At 43.3% G+C, this 21291-nt stretch overlaps 1 protein-coding gene and 1 pseudogene across 1 annotated transcript in view; one reads left to right on the top strand and one right to left on the bottom strand.

Annotated features, from left to right (window-relative positions):
• Positions 1 to 20376, bottom strand: part of UPRT (uracil phosphoribosyltransferase homolog) — a 33065-nt gene extending 12689 nt beyond the window's left edge. Inside the window, exons 1-3 of the mRNA XM_004592768.3 lie at positions 20251 to 20376; positions 19720 to 20142; positions 760 to 802 (exon numbers count right to left, since the gene is read on the bottom strand). Of these exons, the coding sequence (XP_004592825.2) occupies positions 760 to 802; positions 19720 to 20105 (429 nt within the window). The 5' untranslated portion in view covers positions 20106 to 20142; positions 20251 to 20376. The remainder of the gene's footprint in view (positions 1 to 759; positions 803 to 19719; positions 20143 to 20250) is intronic.
• Positions 6542 to 8214, top strand: LOC105942209 (vacuolar fusion protein MON1 homolog B-like; annotated as a pseudogene).
• Positions 20377 to 21291: the final 915 nt, after the last annotated feature.

The raw sequence follows: 21291 nt of genomic DNA, 5'->3' as shown, positions 1-21291 counted from the left end.
GGTCCATGTCTATATTCCCTTCTGTTGTATCTTCTTTCTTCCAGAAGAGCTTAGAGCAGTGGCTGATGAAAAGGAGTTTAGTATATGCTTCATGAATGGATGAAGAGTAACAATAACCACAGCAGACAATGTGTCAACCCCATTCCAAGCACTGTGCACACTTAAAAGAAAAACACAAAACACAAACACAGCACTTACTCTGAAGGCTAACCAACTTGGCATGAAACCTCAGATCACACTAGCTAAACAGAATTTGGCTTAGTCAGTCTTTAATTGGAACTCCTTGAGGAAGTGTAGGGAGACCAGCTTAGTATTTCACTTGTGAGGATAGAGAAGAGGCAAAATACCCCACCACTCCATTTGCTCCAAGAAACACACTGGTTTTGCCTTTTAACTTAGAGTATCACAAGGGTAACTCCTAATTCTACTTACATTCTTTTCTTTTAATGTACTTCATTTCACTGACCTAAAATGATGCATTTCATTTCAGAGTGCCAGATTACCAAGATTTATCTGTAAGATCATAGGACCTCAGAGCTGGAGAGAATGAATTCATGGGTAATGCTTTGAGGTCAAAAGGATTGAGACAGAGCTTTAACATAATAGTACAAAGAACAATTCCAGAAGCTTAGCAACATAATTATAATTTAGTACTGTCTCTCAACACCCCCAGAATGCTCTCAAAAAATGAAGCCCCCTGGTAGGATTACATCATTCGTAGGAGCAACAGTGAAATGAAAATGGAAAGCCTCCACCTACCAAGCGATCTGCAGAAAACATGAAGTCCCCTCTACTGGCTGTTCTAAAAAAAAAAAAAAAAAGTATAGTTTTAGTAAGATTAAAACTTTAAGGTAAATATTGTTTAATGTGTATGGTAACACTAATAGTAAGACCTACTACATACTCAAAGTGTAAATGCATATATGTACAGGCTATTGCTGAAATAAGCTTTGTTTAAAAAAAAATTTAAGTATTTAAGTGGACTAAATTGATAAATGTTATCAGAAATTTTTATTTCTTATCAATATTACAGATAGGAATTGAGAAGAGCATTCAGTCCTCCCCCCACCCCCACTGAGGTATCTAATTCAATTAGGAGATGAATAAATTTCCCCTGAAAGGTGGCAGCAAGTTTGCAGTTCAAGTGGAGAGAAAACTTTGTGGTTAAAAATTAATAATAATAATTTGGGTTGTCAAGGTGGACATGTGACCCAGTGGCTAGCACACTACTTTGGGGCATTCCATCCTGGAGCGCCTATGGTTCCAGTTCCAGTACCAGCTCCATTCCTGATTCTAATTTCCTGCTGATGTCCAGCCTGGGAGGTAGCAGGTGATAGTTGGGCTCCTGCCACCCATGTGGGAGATCTGGACTAAGTTCCTGGCTCTTGGCTTTGGTCTGGCCCAGACCCAAGCTGTCATGGTAACAGATGGGAGAGATGTTATATCTGTCTCTCTGCCTTCCAAATATCATTTTAAAATAAATTTCTATGATTTAAAAAGCAAAGAAAAGTATCAGGGTCTCCCAATCTTCCCTCCATATTATCAAGACAAATAATCCATCTACTTCATCTCTAATCCTCTATGAATTTATGATATAGTATATTCTCTATTTTTCCTAACACTTCCAAGCATATATAGTCTAATTTCCAAGATTATTCCCTAGATCTTTTTGTAATTTTCCAGTCAATCCTTTGATTTCCTTTGAGGTACCCAGGGAATAAGAATTTAGGGTGGGGCCTGGCGGCGTGGCCTAGTGGGTAAAGTCCTCGCCTTGACTTGCCAGGATCCCATATGGGTGCCGGTTCTAATCCCGGCAGCTCCACTTCCTCTCTCTCTCTCTCCTCCTCTGTATATCTGACTTTGTAATAAAAATAAAATTAACTTAAAAAAAAAAAGAATTTAGGGTGGCACCTACCTATAAACTGTTAACCAGCCAAAGAAGGAATATTAAAAGACTGCTGATTGGGGCAGCCATTCTGGCTCGGCACTTTAAACCACTGCTTGGGACTAACAGCTCATGTATGGGGTGTCTGGGACGCAGTCCCAGCTACTCTGCTTGTGTTCCAGCTTCCTGCTAATGTGCATCCTGGGAGAGAGGACATGATGGCTCAAGTACTTGAATCTCTACCACCCAGATGGGAAACCCAGAACAAGATTTAGGCTCCTGGCTTCAGCCTGGCCCAGCGGTAGCTATTATAAGCATTTGGGAAGTGAACTGGCAGATGCAAGACATTTCTCTGTCCCTACTTTTCTGTTGTTCTGCATTTCAAATAAATATAAATAAATGCTTTTTTTTTAAAAAAAAAGTGAACTTTAAAAATGACTGCTTTTATTCTGTATGTAAAAATCTAGTACTGTTTCTTCTTTCATGAAAAGTTAAATGATTTAATTAAAAGGACTGATTTACAGTTTATGTACTTAAAAATCCCATCTGCCTATCCAAAGCATACCAAAAATATTCCCCAACATAACATCAAAATGCCATATGCAAGCACATACTACATTAGTATACCATTAATCACCACTCTTTCTCAAGCTGCATTGACTTTTTCTAACATGGAAAAGCAGTGAAATATTCCTGACACACAAATGGCATTAGGTTTCTTAGAGTAATCACAGCTCTATCATATTACAGATATTAACTCTAAAAGACAGATGATATTTGAACAACAGCAAGAATATGGGCAGTGTTATTTATGTATAAATATTCCCTAAACTCAGAAAACTATCCATACTACCCTTATGGGGAGGTCTTCAAAAAAGTTCATGAAAAATATGTATTATGGGGGGAAAAACTACACATGGGTTTCCAAAAATTTTTGAAACCAAAATAAATGTCTCTTTAAAAATTCTGTTTTTCTACAGATGTGTTGAAGTAGCCTTGCATACACAGAGAGCCCATTTAAAAGGCCCTATTACATGTACCGTGGTTTTCAAATGCGACTGTGCTATTACACCAGCACCTTTCATTTCTATAATTAATCTTCACAACATGCTTGTCAAGGAAGTAAAAAGCAGTGAACTATTTAAAAATATTGAAGCCTACTGTTTTGCTTGCTAAATCTATACAAACTTGTCTAGGCAGCCAGAACTCAGTTTTTCCAATAGGGAAAAAAGTCTGTATTCATCTTACGGAAATACCTGTGGTATGTCTTGGGAACACTTATAAAATGTTTTGCTTTGCTTTTAATTGCTGAACAGTTACACATCAATTTATTACCCAGAAAAGTTAAATGAGGTGAAGTCGTCAGAATCGACGACTTAGTTTGGAATCAGACATTTTAACACCCTTCAGATAATCTCAAAAAAAAAAAAAAAAAAATCAGCCTCAGCCAATAAGCTTTAATAAGTACCTTTTCCACAATCCAAAAAGGGTACTATGAGAACTGATCCTGCACTGTCATTTTTTGACAGCTATTTGACCTCCAATTAAAGCAGCCACTGTTCCAAGTCACTCCCCTATGAACAGTAATTACCAACTCAGCTCCTGCTGCTTTAGACAGACTTCAGACCCATACTGTTTACTTTAAATCAATTTAGAAATTAAAGTAAACCTGGAATACAATAAGTTGATGGCATTTAAAAAAAAATCCCCAGTGGCCTTCAATATCACATTGAAATCCTTAATATTGTTAAGACCAGAGGCTTATAAAGCAGATGATTACTTGCCAGATCAATCAAGCTGTTCGTGTTTTCTGAACCTCTACTTTAGGCTCAACACTGGGCTAAATTATTTGTTAATAAAGATGTTTTCATGTATACCAAGCTGTGGGTTTTATTCACCCCATACACTCCATTTGGCACCATAATCCTATTCACTTTTGTCTCAATAACAGTAGAAAGAAAACACTTCTACTGGAAACAAACCCATGATAGACACATCACCTTCTATCAAATAATGCTCTCAAGTGAAATCCAAGGCAAAATGATCACAAATTAAAAAAACACACATCCCTGGAATATTCTAAAATATATTTAAATAATTCAATAGCAAATATTCAAACAAACAGTAATATCCAGGTGCTCATAATCCAAAGCATGAAATCTAATTAATGTTAAGCCAACATCTTTTAAATTCAACAAACACTAAATGAGTTTAATAATGTAGATCAAACCATATCCAAGAATATGCTTCTCCTGACACCCTCCCCCCACCCATAAATATGTCATAAATATGTCATACACCTGTAGCAACAAGATGAAAGCCAAAGGCAGCCATTTTACAAAATGATCTTCACACTGAAACAACAAAAGAATGAGATTCATGCTGGAAAACAGATCCTCATATTAATGTGGACTTAGTAACCTGACTCTTTCCTATTTGTTAAGAGAGATTATTAAAAAAAGAGAGAGAGAGATTAGTATAAAGCACTTTAAAACTTCAAGACAGACTGCAGCAAATGTGTATGTTTAAAAACATGTGTGCTTCATAGCAAACTCAAAGCAAGATGAAGCTGCTTTAAGAGTGTTACCAACCTTTCTTTCAAAGCCTAATAGGGATTCATTTGTCATTCACAAGATACAGAAATATAAAAAGGATTTTTTATAACATTTAAAAAATGAGAGTTCAAGTAGAGATTCTCCCGCTCCTCTTACTAGGCTTTCCTGTATTTCTAGTGCTGCTGCCGGAGGACAGCCTCCCTGGGACAATTTCAACTTCAATTGTTACAGCAGAAATGGTCATTTAATCACTCAACTTCTTCCTCTACTCAGAGTAACATCCCAATTTTTTAAAAAAAAATTCTCTTTATTAATTTTATTTATTTTTTACTGGAAAGGCAGATCTACAGAGAGAAGGAGAGACAGAGAAAGATCTTCTATCTGCTAGCTCACTCCCCAAGTGGCCACAACAGCTAGAGCTAAGCCAATCTGAAGCCAGGAACCTCTTCTTGGTTTCCCACGTGGGTGCAGGGTCCCAACGCTTTGGGTCATTCTCTACTGCTTTCCCAGGCCACAAGCAGGGAGCTGGATGGGAAGCGCAACAGCCACGATATGAACCTATGCCCATATAGGATCCTGGCATTTAGCCACTAGGTGAGGATTTAGCCACTAGGCTATCACACAGTGCCCAACATCCCAGTTTTTTTAAAAAAAGCCAAAAGCGTTTTAACAGCTGTATATATGTTTATATGTGTGTATACAGATACTTCAAAAAGAATAGAAAAAATAAAAAGTCATTTTGGTGCCAAAAAAAGTGGAATTAATGCCAAAAAAGGTCTTTAAAATGTTCATGGAAAATGCATATAATGAAGAAGTTATATGTGTATTACAGGACCTGTTACATCAAAATAAGCCTCTTTTAATACTATTTTCCATGAATTTATGAAATACTCTTGTATGTGTGTGTATGTATTCCCAATTCATGAAGACTTATTAACAAAGTTCTTCTGAAAAGGTCAAGAAATTGCACTGGATACCTAACACTATATTTTCCCCTTCATTCTCACTGGTACCATTCATTAAGTTATCTTGGTACCAAGTATTAAACACTTAGGTGCATTATGTCATGTAACGCTCACAAAACCCTAAGAGGTAGATTCTACAATTACCAACAGCACTTTAGCATGGAAAGGAGAGAGGCTCACAGAGGTGAAGACTTTCCAGGTTCTCCCAGTCTGAAGCTCTCTGCTTCTAACTCCCTAAGTCAAGTCATTATTTACATTTTGCTCTAATAAGGGAGTGTTTACTTAGAAGGTAGCCGATTTTTAGATGTATTTTTATATTCCCCCCCTGTGAATGAAATTGGCATGTATATACAATGCAAACAATGAAAATATGAAATCAAGAGCCTGGAGGGCGAATAAGACATTGAAATGTTTCTTTTTGAAGAGAAGCTTTTATAACCTAGTTTGTAAAGAATATGTACGCAGTCAAGCACAGTCAAGAAACATTCTTTCCAAAATGATTAAAGCAAAATCGCCTGATTCGTACCTTAACACGAGTTAATTTAAATCAGCTCCTAGTAACACTAAATTAGATGTCCTTTCAAAAGTTTAAATATATCAATCTTTCTTCAAGATGATTATACGCAAGGATTGTGCGCACCATTTGGAATAGGGAAGTTGGAATCAGGCATACAACTGCCAGATTGAGCAAATAAAATGACAGGATGCCTAATCAACTATACATTTTAAAAAAAAATTTATTTATTTTTATTGGAAAGCCAAATTTATGGAGAGCAGGAGAGACAGAGAAAGATCTTAATCCACTGGTTCACTCCCCAAATGGCCACAATGGCTGCAGCTGAGCTGATCTGAAGCCAGGGGCCAGGAGCTTCTTCTGGGTCTCCCAGGTGGGTGCAGGGTCCCAGGGCTTTGAGCCATCCTCTACTGCTTTCCCAGGCCACAAGCAGGGATGGATGGATGGGAAGCAGGGCCGACAGAACACAAACTGGCAGCCATATGTGATCCTGGCTCATGCAAGGCAAGGACTTTAACCACTAGGCTACCTCATCGGGCCCTCAAATACGTATTTTAAAACCATTTATCCGTGCAGCACAGCTGGCTGGTGGAAAGAAATACGTCTGGTCTGGCATAGACCCATGGGTGGCGCGCAGCAGCGCAACAGGATGTACAGATGGAGGCTGGAGGAGACGCTGTTGCTCACAGAGGACTTATGGGACATTCGGCTCCCCAGTGAAGAGACCAGTGACGGGTACGTAGGGGGCCCCATTGGTCCACGGGGTTCTGGAGATGGAGACGTGGAGAGAGCAGAACCCAAAGCCACGGAGCAGCAGGTCACCCTCTCTTTACTGCTGCCCCCTTCCGAGTCCCTGTCAAGCAAAGGTGAGGGCTGGAGTCCTGCAGTCGGCGAAAGGATTCCCGGTCATGGCTCTGGGATTGGCCCCGGGACCCAGAACGGCGACCCCGAGGATGAAGACTGGCGCAGCCAGCAGAAGCATGTTTTTGTCCTGAGCAAGGCTGGCAAGCCCATCTACTTGCGGTATGGGAGCGTGGAGGAGCTGTCAGCTACCATGGGGAGGATGACAGCTCTCGTGTTCTTCGTGCAGAGTGTGGGAGATGCCATCCGTGCCAGCTATGCTGAAGACTACAAGCTGGTGATCCTGCAGCAGGGCACACTGCTGCTGGTGCCTGTGTTCTAGACTCCTCAGTTGGCAGCCCAGCTACGGGGAGAGCTGCTGGCCATACACGCCCAGATTGTGAGCACCTTGACCCGTGTGAGTGTTGGCTCGTATCTTTGCACACAAGCAGAACTACTACCTCCTTCGCCTGCTGGCTGTCTCCGAGCACACTCTGGACCAGCTTCTGGACACCATGGAGAGGAATCCAGGGGCCTTGCTCCTGGGTGCTGTGCACTGCGTGTCTCTGGCTCGCCCGTTGCGGGAGGCCCTAGGTGCACTCTTCCACTGCTGTACAGCACCTGGCTTGGCGCAGTTGGCGGTTGACTGGGGACTGCAGCCCAGGAGCGAAACGTGCTGGCAGAATGCAGGTTGAAACCTGCCAACTTGTAGCTGCTGCTGCACTGGATGGGCACCCCAGCAAGGCCTGGGCTCCATGTGCCTGCCCTGCTTCAACCCCGATGGTTTCTTCTACACCTACATGGCCCTCCTGGATGCCATGAACATCTGCTTGTTGCTGCTTGGCATGCCCCGTGAAGCCTTCCATGCCATGGCCACATGCCGGTGCTTGGCCGAAGATGGCATGCAGACCCCTGGTGCCCAGCATGCCCTTGGGGAGGCTGCCAGCAAAACACCCCACCAGCCAGTGCACCTGCCTACATTGTGCATGCTGTGGGGGGCCCCAGGGCTGCAACACTTACTCTGCAAACCACTAGACATCCCTGACCACCACCACCAGCTGCCCCAGTTCACCAGCCCCGAGCTAGAGGCTCCATATTATACAGAGCAAGAGCAGCAGCTAGAGGCTCCATACTACAGAGAGGAGGAGCAGCAGCGGCTATCAGACCTGTACCACTGCCTGTATGCATGCCTCCACAACACATCCCGACCCCTGCACCTCATTTACCACATGGTGGAGAAGGAGATGCTGCTGGCCTGGCGGACCTCCAAATTGGAGCTCCACACCTGCCTCAGCCCCCTGGTGACCAAGGCAGGTGCCATCCTGGTAGTGACCAAATTCTGTGCTGGCTGGAAAAAGAAGACCACCTCTTCATCCGTTACCTGCCAAGTACTCCACATCCCCAGCCACCTCCACAGACCAAGCTTCCCATAATGGCTCATCCACTGGACTGTGAAACAGGATGCTCCCAGACAAGGCAGTACTGGGAGTGACCACCTGTGGCCTTTGCCTTCTGTGTCTGTGCTGCAAAGGTGGGAGGGGTGTGTGTCTGTGGTCAGTCCCTGTCTCTGTGAAGTCCCAGATACAGGTGGGAGATGGGTAGCAGCAACAAGGCACAAGGCTGCTGTCCCAGTGCCCTCAATGAACTTCTCTCTTGGGGGGAGACCTTCCTCTGCCTTGCCTCCATTCGGATGATAGTAACAGCTCCTGTCCAGGGCTGTCCCTTCTGAAGCAGCTTCAGGGGTTTCCTTGCCCTGTGGGTTCTCAGCCCTGAGTGTGCAGGGCTGGGAAGCATCTCTGGAGTGGTCCCCAATGTTTCCGGTATTGACTGTAGAGTCAGAAATTGTGTTTGCAGTCGGCCTGAGTGTATGCTTAAGAAAACATGGGCAGGAGACCTAAACCAAGTCCAAGGGTAGTCCTTTGCCCTTCCTATCCTTCATAACCCTAAAATGATGCCCATCAGTGCTAGCCACTGCTACTGAGAAGGTGACCTCCAATGTCTGTGTGATGCAGGTTGGATAGCACCTGACTTCACACACTGGCTGGCATCCAGAATTTTTACAGAGGAGAGATGCACTTAGCATCTGAGACTTACTGTATTCGTTATGAAAGATAACCTCTCACAGGCTCTTTAATGAAGATGTGTTGTGGAAGAGAGACTTAGCTCACATGTGCCACAAACAAAGCACTGCACATTAGTCTCGGGGCTTTGGCAACCTGCACGGCACAAGCAACCTAAACAGAGCCCAGCCCCCTAAAAAACACACTCCACTCACCCCACCTCCACCCCTCCCTCACTCCGGACCCAAGACTCCTGGCTCCGGAGCTTACGTGTGCGCCCACAATGTTCCCTCCACAACCAGTCAGTAAACGCTGATGCTGCCCTTGTTTTTCTAAACTGGAGCATGGCCTCATGACTGCGCAGGTGTACCATCAATCCGCACCTGCAGGTCTGTGCACGCGCACAGCAAGCACCTGGTGCCTCCGCCTGGGTCAACAGCAGGCATGAGCTTGCAGGCTCTGTGTTTTTCCACCCCACCAGCCATTGCCCGCAGTGCTAGCGAGGCCCTGCTAAAACATACTCAGGGAGTTGGAGCATCACCGGAAGCCATAGACAAGGCAGAACATAATGAGGACTAGCGAGCCACGCTGTCTCGAGCAGAGGAGACGGAGGGAGGATTTGGCCCATGATAGTGATGAAATAATGATAGCCCTAGCTTAAAAAGACTAAGGGGGAGCAAAACTTTTTAACTGTTCTGAGGTAAAAATGGGTAACCTGCACACACTCCTTAGCACCTAAGTTACCTTCTATCAACTTTACTGAATCTGTTGCTTAAGAGTTTTGAAGTAATAAGTTTCAAAATCATTTATCTGAATTCCAGTTTAATTGGGCATTCTACTTTTAATCTGGTAACCTCAAATTAAGAACAAAAAAGAAATGGATTAAAATTCAGCTCTAGGGCCCGGCACCGTGGCCTAGCAGCTAAAGTCCTCACTTTGAATGCGCCAGGATCCCATATGGGTGCTAGTTCTAATCCCGGCAGCCCCACTTGCCATCCAACTCCCTGATTGTGGCATGGGAAAAGCAGTCGAGGACGGCCCAAAACCTTGGGACCCTGCACCTGTGTGGGAGACCTGGAAGAATTTCCTGGCTCCTGGCTTCGGATTGGCGCAGCACCGGCCATTGCATTCACTTGGGGAGTGAATCATCGGACAGAAGATCTTCCTCTCTGTTTCTCCTTCTCTCTGTATATCTGACTTTGCAATGAAAACAAAATAAATCTTTTAAAAAAATTCAGCTCTAATATATTTTTTATTGTTTTTGTATTTTAAGCCATAGGTTGAATGGAAATAGAAGATTAAAGTTTTTCTGGGAGGTTTAAAATAAAGATATTTCACTTAAAGTTCATGCTTAGCAAAAGATCTGAAAGCATAAACTCTATTTCCATAACTACTTTGTTTCTGTATTATCATTAAACAAGCAGGGTGGATGCTTGGCCTAGTAGTTAAGATGCTGGTTGGTGTGCCTGGCCCAATACCCAAGTCCAACTCTTGACTCCAGTTTCCTGCTAATGCAGATCTGAGGAGACAGCTGTGATAGTTCAAGTAATTGGATTCTTGCCTCTCGGGAGACCTGGACCAAGTTCCGCTTTCCTGGCTTCAGTACTGATGTGATATGGGGCCATGACAGGCATTTGGGGAGCAATCCAGAAGGTGAGAGCTCTCTTTATGTCTTTCTGCTTCTCAAAGAAATAAATATTAAAATAAATAAATAAAGGGGCTACTGTTGTGGTGCCGTAGCCATACGTTAAGTCAACACTTGTGATATTTGTATCCCATATCAGAGTGACAGTTCAAATCTTTTCTCTGGTTATGCTCTAGCTCACTGTTAATGTGTCTGGGAAAGGAACAGATAATATCCTAAGTGCTTGGGTCCCTGCCGCCATGTGGGAAATCCAGGTGGACTTACAGGCTCCTGGCTTTGGCTTGGTCCAATTCCAGCTATTGTGGCCATTTGGGAAGTGAACCAGTGGATGGAAGCTCTGTGCCCTTCCCTGACATCACTCTGCCTTTCAAATAAATGAAAATAAAGAATAAATAAAGGATAGCCCCTAGAGGTTCTGAGGGTATGCTGACAATTTATAAGTGAGTTTCCTTCTCCTTCCTTCACCTTCAGGGAAAAAAAAAATCCCTAGGAAGCTAACCCAAAATGAAAAGCTAAAAACAATTAGCTGTTACTACCTGCCAGGTGCAAGTCATCAAGGCCACAGCTCTTTAGCACCTTCTTAATAAGCTCATAAAATAGAGTGGTATTGATGACTCACTTGCAGCTCAAAGCAGAGTTCAATGTAAATATTCAAATTCAGGTAGAAAACAAGGGAGCTATCATTTTTCTCCTAACATTAGGATTGCTACATCCATGCCCCTGTAAACAATACTGTGTGCCAGAGCTGACTTTCTGTCTTCTTGGAGTCCAGTCTAGCTGGTGAGAAATTATTAGGATATGCCTAATAAATTCTCTACCACTTGTGTAGCTGAAAGATTTGACTTCCTTCCTTCTACCCCAAAAAGCCAATCAGAAAATTCACATAGGAAAGACATAAAAACCAAAACTACATCCATGTTTTAAACAATGAACACGTGACAGTTGTTTTTTTCCCCGTGATGGGCATTTTGGGTTTGTACAAGTTGAAAGTAAAAGTTCTGCGATTCCTCCAGTCTTGGGGTGGTGTCCGGCCAGGCTCCATAGGCAAGTTCAGTTAACTGTTACTGTATGGAATCCTTGGCTTGCTCTTACCCCAAGTCCAAAGCCAAGTAAATCACCACACAAGGGAAACTGGACATTGTCCCAGGGTCTGTGGTGCAATCTGAGAAAATACCCTCTCCTATGGTGTTTCAAAAGCTGTAGATGGTCAAGTTGCGCCAAAGACACTGCAAACAACCTTGAAATAGGGAAGTTGGAAACTTGCATTTTAAAAAGCCACAATCAGAAAGGACTTCACAGGGAATGACTGCAAAGCCTTGATAAAGAACATTACATCATTTAGATGACTCCAATCCTATCAGGCTGTTCACATTAGGATTGCATAGGATGATCATCCATCCTGAAATGAATTGTCACCAGCTTAATAAAGTTAAAGTGTGTGGCAGGGGACAGCATAGTCTCAGCAAGGTAAGAATGCCAGCCACCTCAACGGCTGTATCTCATGTAAGCCCCACTTCAAGTCCTAGCTGTGCCACTTCTAAGCCTGCTCCCTGCTGGGAGCTCCTGGCTGGCCTGAGAAAGCAGCAAACAAATGCCCAAGTGCTTGGGCCCCGGAAGCCACTGAGAAACCTGGTAGAAGCTCCAGGTTCCTGGCTCCAGCCTGGCCCCAGACCCAAGCTATCAGTTGCAGCTATTTGTGGAATGAATCAGAGGATGGAAGGGCTCTCTCTCTCTTTCTCTCCTCTCTATAACTCTGCTTTTCAAATGAATTTCTTAAAAATGAAAAAAAAAAAATTTTAAGTCACAAATTGCTCAACTGTCATCCAAGCAGCCTGCAAAGGCCATGCCAAAGCCTCTCCTAGGACACATATGTAGGAAACATTTGGATGGAAGATCTTTCTGTCTTTCCTTCTCTCTGTAAATCTGCCTTTCCAATAAAAACAAACCTTTTTTAAAAAAGATGAAATAATTTTTAAAAGATTTTAAGAAACATTCACTAGGTCACAAAATAACTCTAATTCTAATGTTTCAAAAGACAAAAAGAAAACAAAAACTTGGGCAGGGAGGATGATCTTTTAAATATATTGCATTGCCTTGAATATAAGGTCATGAACCATGTTTCAAACAATGAAAACAAGGGAAAAGTACATTATTCTCACATTAAGGAGGCAGGAAGGGAAAGATGTGTGGTTTAATCCACTGCAACAAAAACAAAACCGGGGAAATGAAGGTGTCATTTCTTTTTCCAAGTTCTCCTGTGATCCATGCATATATGGCTAAGCAAATTACTTGTTTATTCTGTGTTTAGATTACTATACTCTCCAAAAGAGAGAAAATAATTTCCTTGAAATTCAGTAACAATCCGTATATTACGGTCAAATACTGAGCACTATAACTCCATTTGAAATCAGTATAGTCCTCTCAGCTTTGCTTCTTTTTAATATAGGAAAGCACTTTAAACTGGGAAATGTGATTAAGGTATGAGTTTATCTTGATACAAAACTGGTTTTCCAAAATCTATGAAAAATGTATATTGCAAAAAAAAGATGTTTTTGCATAAAGATAAATTCATACCTTTGATTCCATTTTTCCACCAGCCTTCTGAAGTACCCTCTTATATATACTACAACATGGAGTCCTGCTGGCTCAATCCCCACTTGCCTATGCCTAAGTGAATTCAAAGCAATTCCCTTATAAAATACATGCTAAAGACCAGGAATAATAAAAACAAACAAAAAGCCCCAAGTACTCCAGTAATTTCTATTATCAGACAGCTCCTCAGTACACACGTATACTACCACATCAAAGAAAAAGCAGCACAAGCCAAAAAAAAAAAAAAAAAAAAAGACAGGGAATGAAAAGTGATGGCACTTTCTATAATTTAGGCCTATGTAAATACAACTGCTTTTACCACCGGCAAACTTTTACCAGTCTCTTAGAGGGACAGAAACAGATATATTTTTTTTAAAGAAACCGAAAATAAAACCTCTATTAACAGGTTTAGTTAAAAAATAAAGCAAAACCACTGTTCCTAACCTAAATAAGCAGATACATTAGCAAAATTGTAGTCTTTCCATGTTATATGAAAGCAGCAAAAAATTTTCCAGTGCTTTTCAATATTGATTTTCAAAATAAAAATGTGAGTTCTACACGAGATCTTCAAACGTGGAAGTGCATGTCACAAAATAACCATGCAGACATTTCAAGATGTTTGCAACAAATTTACTTTAAGTCTATTTTCCATGAACTTTCTGAGATAGCTTCAAATTTTCAGCTAAAATCCAAACATGATGGTTTGAAATGTTTTAAACAGGCACAGCGCTTCACAGTTTACAACATTTTTTGAGACAATATCTTGTTTTAGCTTTCCAAGAGCCTTGTGAGCTATTACTAACATCTTCATTTCATAAATGATAAAGTTGAAGCAGCACAGAGTTGCTAAACATCTAGCCTGAGCTCACTCCCCTGAATCCTACTGCCTCCTTCCAAATTCGGGAGGGAAAAAAAAAGATCCACTTACATCTAGGTTTATGATATAACCCAGGCTTTTCCAAGTAATGAAATTTAATCAAATATGAGTTGATACTGTCATATGTAAATGACAAATACCATGCTGTCTCCAAGCTCTACAATAATGGTTTATGTTATCATACCCTTTACAAAAGCTAAGGAAAGCAGAGAATCCCTACCCCATTAAGAAAAGGTACAAGGGAGGGCATTTGGCCCAATGGTCAAAAGTCAGCAGATGGGATGTCCATATCCCTTATCAGAGTGCCTGGACTCAAACTCTGGGCCTCACTGCCCAATTCAGCTTCTAGCTGATGTGCGCCCTGGGAGGCAGCAGGTGATGGCTCAAGTAGTGGGTCTTTGCTACCCAAATGAGGGACTGAAGATTGAGTCACCATGGGCCCGGCACCGTGGCCTAGCAGCTAAAGTCCTCGCCTTGAAAGCCCCGGGATCCCATATGGGTGCCGGTTCTAATCCCGGCAGCTCCACTTCCCATCCAGCTCCCTGCTTGTGGCCTGGGAAAGCAGTCGAGGACGGCCCAATGCATTGGGACATTGCACCTGTGTGGGAGACCCGGAAGAGGTTCCGGGTTCCCGGCTTCAGATCGGCGCGCACCGGCCGTTGCGGCTCACTTGGGGAGTGAATCACCGGACAGAAGATCTTTCTCTCTGTCTCTCCTCCTCTCTGTATATCTGAATTGTAATAAAATGAATAAATCTTTCAAAAAAAAAAAGATTGAGTCACCAGCTCCAACCTGGCTCAACCCCTACTGTTGGAGGCTTTTGGAGAGTGAACTGCAGGATGGGAAATCTGTCCCTCTTTCTGTCTCTCAAAAAAAAGTTAAATGCACACAAACGTATATAGCAGCATTACTCATAATCATTCATAATAGCCATAGAGTTGAAACCATTCAAATGTCCATTACCTGATGAAAAGACAAACTGCAGTATACCCATACAATGGGATATTATTCAGCCATAAAAGGAATGCTACATATTAATATTAATAACATGGATTAATCTTGAAAACATTATGCCAAATGAAATTAGTCACAAAGGACCACATATTCTATGATTTATTTTATATAAAATGTTCAGAATAGGCAAATCAACAGACAGAAAGTATTACTTATCTAGGGCTTTGGATGAGTTGGAGGGAAAACAGAAAGTAATTGATAATGGATATAGCATTTCTTGGTGAGGTCACGAAAATGTTCTAAAGTTGGTTGTGATGACAGTTACACAACTGTGAAAATATTTAAAACCACTGAATTGTATATTTTAGAAGCTTAAATTGTATGGAATGTGAATCATACCTCAATAAAGATGTCAATGTTAGCAATCATTACAATGCACATGCAAATAGAAGCTCCAAGATAATTTCTAAGAGATTGTTAACGTCCTGAAAACAAACTATACCTACAAGGGTCCAAGATCCAAGATTAGTAATTCCTGTTTCACAGAAATAAGAATTATCACCCTATTGTCCTTATTTTATACATAAGCTTTATTTAAACCACCTGGACAACTATCAATGTTATCGTTCCTATTTGTTAAATCACTGCTTCATCTACTAGAGCACATGATCACAGTAGTTTGCAATAGTGATTAATTAAAAGTACTTAAATAGTTTCATAAGTATAACATTAATAAATAAGAAGAAAGCTCCATAATGGAGCATCTATTTTTTAAAGATTTATTTATCCATTTATTGGAAAGAAAAAGAGAAAATCTTCCACGTACTGGTTCACTCCCCCAAATGACCACAACGACTGGGCCAGGCCAAAGCCAAGAGCCAAAACTGCACCTAGTTCTCCTGCATGGGTGACGGGAGCCCAAGCACCTGAGCTAATATCTGCTGCCTCCTGAGATGCACTAGCAGGAAACTGGATAAGCAGCAGAGTATCTGGGGCTCAAACCAGCACTGAAACCAGGATGCCGGTAATAGGTTATAGGTTTCAGCTTAAGTGGCAGCTTAATCTGCTGCATCACAAGGCAAGGCATGGTTAGAGTTCAAAGATGTGAGACTTCTGCCTTCAAGGAACTTCAAACCTAATAGAAATGATCAATATATAAAAATATATAAAATGGGGTTAGGCATTTGGTCTAATGGTTAAGGGACACCTGACTTCCCTATCAGAGTGCCCGGGTTGGACATGGGCTCTCCTCCTGACTTGAGTTTCCTATTAATGCAGATCTTGGGAGGCAGCAGTGAAAGCTTAAGTTCAGGTTCAAGTTCCTGAACCTGGATTAAGTTCCCGGCTTCTGGCTTTGAGTCCAACTAGGGTCTGTCTATTGCTGGCATTTGGGGAGTGTACCAGCAAATGGGAGTCCTCTCTTCCTACCATTCTGTTTCTCTCTGCCTCTCAAACAATCTAGAAGTTGGAAGTAGGTATTTGGCCTGGAAGTTTAAGATACCATGACAACTACATTTCACTTGGGGACGCCTGGCTCCAACTCCTGAATCCAGCTTCCTGCTAGTGTGGACCTTAAAAGCAATGGTGATGGTTGAAGTGGTTGCGTTCCTGTCACTCAGGTGGGAAACCTGGATCAAGTTCCTAGTTCCCTCCCAGCTGCAGGCTTTGGGGTGGTGGGCCAGGGGATAAGAGCACTTATATTCTCTGTCTCCCTCTCTTTGTCTCTATCTCCTGTCTCTGGTAAATAGATTTTAAAAGCAAAACACACCAAAACTCCAACCTAATAACAGCTTTCTAAAACACCTAACCAGATAGAAGGTAAATCTTGCCTATAAAAGGCCAGGGAAGGAGCAAGCTTTCCACCACCTGCGCAGCGGAAAACTGGACAAGGGGAAACCCTAAGACGGACTATGTCAATCAGTGGACTCTGCACCAGCCTCATCGTACCTGGACTGTTGCTGATGATATGTTGGAGCTTCTAATTGATCGAGGTGACGCTCTGCTGGCTCTGCCTACAAACCTGAGAGGGCCTCCCTAAGAGGCGGTTGAACTTGAACTGGACAAGTGGGATGCTGGACTCTGTATGGTGTAAACTTTTAATTAGGGAATCTCAACGGAACTTGAGCTGTGGTTATGCATCAAGGTGAAGGAATTCATGATGGGGGAAGGGTTTGGGGTGAAGGGGGGGGAATCCCAGTACCTATGAAATTGTGTCATGTAATGCAGTGTAATTAATGAATAAATGAATATTTAAAAAAAAAAAAAAAAAGGCCAGGGAAGGAAATTAATTTGCCACCTGTGATGCCAACATTCCATAAGAGCACTGATTTGAGTCTCAGCTGCTCCACTTCCAATCCAGTTTCCCGATACACATGTATGAAAGCAGCAGAACACGGCCCAAGTACTTGGGCCCCTGCTATCCAAGTGAGACACCTGGATGCAGCTTCAGGCTCCTGACTTTGGCCTGTCTTATCTCTAGCCAGTTGGGAAATGAACCAAAAGATGGAAGCTCTCTCACTCTCTGTCTCTCTCCTTTTCTCTGTAACTCTTTCAAATAAATCTTTTTTTTTAAAAGATTTATTTGTTTTTATTACAAAGTCAGATATACAGAGAGAGGAGGAGAGACAGAGAGGAAGCTCTTCCGTCCGATGATTCACTCCCCAAGTGAGCCGCAACGGCTGGTGCGCGCCTATCCGATGCCGGGAACCCGGAACCTCTTCCGAGTCTCCCACGTGGGTGCAGGGTCCCAATGCATTGGGCCGTCCTTGACTGCTTTCCCAGGCCACAAGCAGGGAGCTGGATGGGAAGTGGAGCTGCCAGGATTAGAACCGGCACCCATATGGGATCCCGGTGCTTTCAAGGCAAGGACTTTAGCCGCTAGGCCACGGTGCCGGGCCCACAAATAAATCTTTACTTTTAAAAAGGCTAGGGGAAGATCAGCCAGGAAAAATATTGAAAGAAAATGTTCTCAGAGCAGGTATTACAGAACAACAGTGTAAGTTGCCACTTGCGATACATGTATCCAAATTTAAAGTATCTGGGAGCACTTCCAATCCAGCTTCCAGCTAAGTGACCGGGAGGCAGCAAACAATGGCCCTAGCACTTAGATTCCTGCCACCCAAGTGGCAGCCTGGAATGGAAGTGTTGGTTTCTGGCTTCAGTGTTCCCAGCCCTGACTGTTGTGACCTTTTGAGAAGTGAACCAAGGAATGAAAGATATTTCTCTACATCACTGTGCCTTTTAAATAGATACATAAATCTTTTTAAAAATTAAAATAAGGAAAATTTTCTTGGCAGAGGCTCAGATGCAAAATTGGGTTTGATTGTGAATAGACAGACTCAGAACAGGCATAACAGAGATATAGGGAATTCTGACTGAGTAGAAGCAGGGATGATTCAGAATTTATCTGAGAAACCGTATGAGAGGCCTTGATCTCAAGCCAATGATTGTGGAGTTTATTTGATAGGCTAGGGGAAGCGAAAGAAGGCTGCTGAGTATGGTAGTTACTAAGACAGAGCTGTATATGTAAGAAGATTGATTGTACAGTTATGAGTGGGTGGGTATGGAAGAGAGAAAACAGCAGGCAAAGAAACAAATTAGGGGCCTATTGAAACAGTATGAGAAAAAAGTTACCAGAGTCTGATTAAGGAAGTGGCACTCTGTCAGTAGGCACTTTTAAAAGATGGAAGCATGGCCTACTACCGAAAACAGGGTATTCTGACAACCTGTAGCTACTCTAAGTGTTGCCAATAAGCCAATTATAATTCACCATGGCACTCATTCCTCTTGAGAAAACCCATCTACAACACAGGAATTAGGGAGTTCTTAAAAAAAAATTTTTTTTTTAACTTATTTTTATTTGAAAGACCAGGGCAACACAGAGAGAGATGGAGAGACAAAGATTGAAAGATTCTCTATCCAGCTAGGTCATTCCCTCAAAAGTCCAACAGCTGACCCAGGACCAGGCCAGGAGCCAGTAACTCTATCGGAGCCTCTCACAGGGTAGCAGAAACGCAAGCACTTGAGCCATCAAGTGCTGCCTCCCAGGTTGTGCGTTAGTAGAAAGCTGGATATACAGCGGAACCGGAACAAGAACCAGACATTTACTTTTAGGATGGGGATATCCCCAGTGGTTGTGTGTCACAAGTTCACCTGGGACTCAGAGAAATTTCAGAAAGAAATTTCTAGCATTCTAATGTGAAGTCCTAGCTGCATTGGTTTGCAGGATCACAAATAGTCAAAGGTTCCTTAAGGTTCCCTTTGCTCTGTTTACACTAAGATGATATTGATAAGAGCTGGATGATAAGCCTTCATGTGACCAGGTAACCATGAACTTCAAGATCCTAGATCCAATGATATATTTACCATAGCAAACATTAAAGGGTCAGAAGGGCACTAGAGTAGAATAGAATTTCCTTGAAATTGTTTAAGTTTGATTTGTGAGCCTGAGGTGATCAGTAATAGAGCCTAAATTCAGTTAATAACCATAGATTTACCACGTGGACAGGAATGTGCAGATTATACTAGGGCGTTTACCTGCCTAGAATATGTGAGAATTCATTGCTCAGAGACAAAGAGGCCCCAGGCTACCTCAAAAGGTTCCTCCTTCCACAAAGGAAAAATTCAACCCGGAGACTAGGAACCAGAGGGTTGGAGGCTTGTGTCACATGACACCCCCAGTCCACACCCCAAAAGAAAAGGCCCTGCCCCAGTCTCCAAAGATCAGCTAGCCTAGGCCAAGAACACTACCCTGTTAGGCCTTTTGCTTCCAGTCCCCGCCCACCTCCTGCAAGACCCTCCAACCTCCCTTTCTCCTTGCAATCTCCGCTTACTTGTCACGGATGATGGTCTGCAGTTCCCGAATCTGATCATTCATAGGCAGCAACTTAAGCTGCGGCCCGATCTGCCAGGAGAGCTCAGTGTCCACCGGGAGGGAGTCGCCGACGAATGTGTCCGAGTTACTACCATCACCCGCGCCACTGCTGCTCTCTGAGCTGAGGGTGGCATCGCTGCAGGCCTGAGGGTCCCTCTCGGCGGGCACGCTACACTCAGTGTCCTCCTGGCGGAGAGTCAGCTTGGCCATGGCGGCACAGCTTCCCCCGACATAGTCCGGGGTGTGTTCGTCCAGCCGCTGCGGCTCAGGATTTAAGGCTGAGTCAGAGACTACTTGCTGGGTTTGACAGGGCAGGGAGTCTGGGCACTGTAACTCCGTGGCCATGCACGGGGTCCCCGGCTGTCTCCGCTGCTACCGAACCCTAAGGAGAAAAGAGCAGGAAGGGGCCCAGGGTCGCGAGTCTTTCTGGCAGCGCCCCCCTCCCGCCCCCCCCCCCCCCGCGAACCCCTAACCCCACCTGCCCTCTCACCCCCAGGCCGCCTCCGGTTTCTTTTCACACGTTTTGTCCCAAGCCCGCCCACACCAGACGTATGCTTGTTCGGGCGCCCAATTGGCTTCTCTCCCTGCCACTCTGGGGAGCGCTGCCTGTTAACCCTTTGTTTCACCCCTGCTGCGTGGGTTTCTCCACGTAGCCCTGCCGCCGAGGCCGGCAAGGCCAGGCAATCCTGCTGTTAGGTCTTCCTGCAACACTCCAGGGTTTGTGCTTTTTAAAAAGTTGGGAGATTGGTCGAATCGAGCAGTGGATCGGGGGCAACAAGCGACTTGTACATAGAAAGCCCATATTTCCAGTTGGTGTCACGGGGCAGGAAAATTACACCTCAGGAACTGCATCTTTAGTTAGCTTATCTGCGTAACCTAAGGAGGACGTGAAAATGTCTGCAGGCTGTGGAGCCCGTCCTCACCCATACTGTTCGACAACCAGCGGCAGCTTTCTAAGTGGGCTTGACCGCCAGCCAAATCTTTCTCTTTATTGGTTGGGCCCAACAATTGACAAGTGCGTGTTACTATGGGGGTTCTGCAGCATTTCAGATCTGCTCTTGTTTTAAATACGTGGGGAAAAAATGCAAAAAAAGCAAAGAGACAGAGAGAGAAGAAAAAGAGGGTACGGATTCACTCAAAAGCCCGAGTTGAGAGTGTCTAGGGCAGTACTTCTCAAACATCATGTGTACCAGCATCATCATAAAGCTTGCTAAAATTCTGGTGTTACTGGCTCACTTTTGAGATTCTAACTCGGTATACCTGAAAGGGGACCCAGGAAATCTTTAACAAGTAACCTAGTAATTGTGACTGTTTTTCTTAAACGTTCTTTGAAACTCCCTTTTCAGGAGGCTACTACCTGACACAGCAACCTGCTAATTCTGCTCCCCCTTCCCTAAATTATCCAGTGACATTTGACAAGTCTTTTCTCTCTAGGACTTGACTTTCCCTATCTATAAACTGGCGTGCATTAACTATTTGATCCTTGGACATTTTCCCATTTTTTCCTTCTATAATTTTACTTCCCAAAAGT

The sequence above is a fragment of the Ochotona princeps genome, chromosome X (genome assembly GCF_030435755.1).
Source record: "Ochotona princeps isolate mOchPri1 chromosome X, mOchPri1.hap1, whole genome shotgun sequence".
Lineage (NCBI taxonomy): Eukaryota > Metazoa > Chordata > Mammalia > Lagomorpha > Ochotonidae > Ochotona > Ochotona princeps.
Note: the sequence above shows the minus strand (reverse complement) of the source record. Positions and strands in the feature narration are given on the sequence as shown.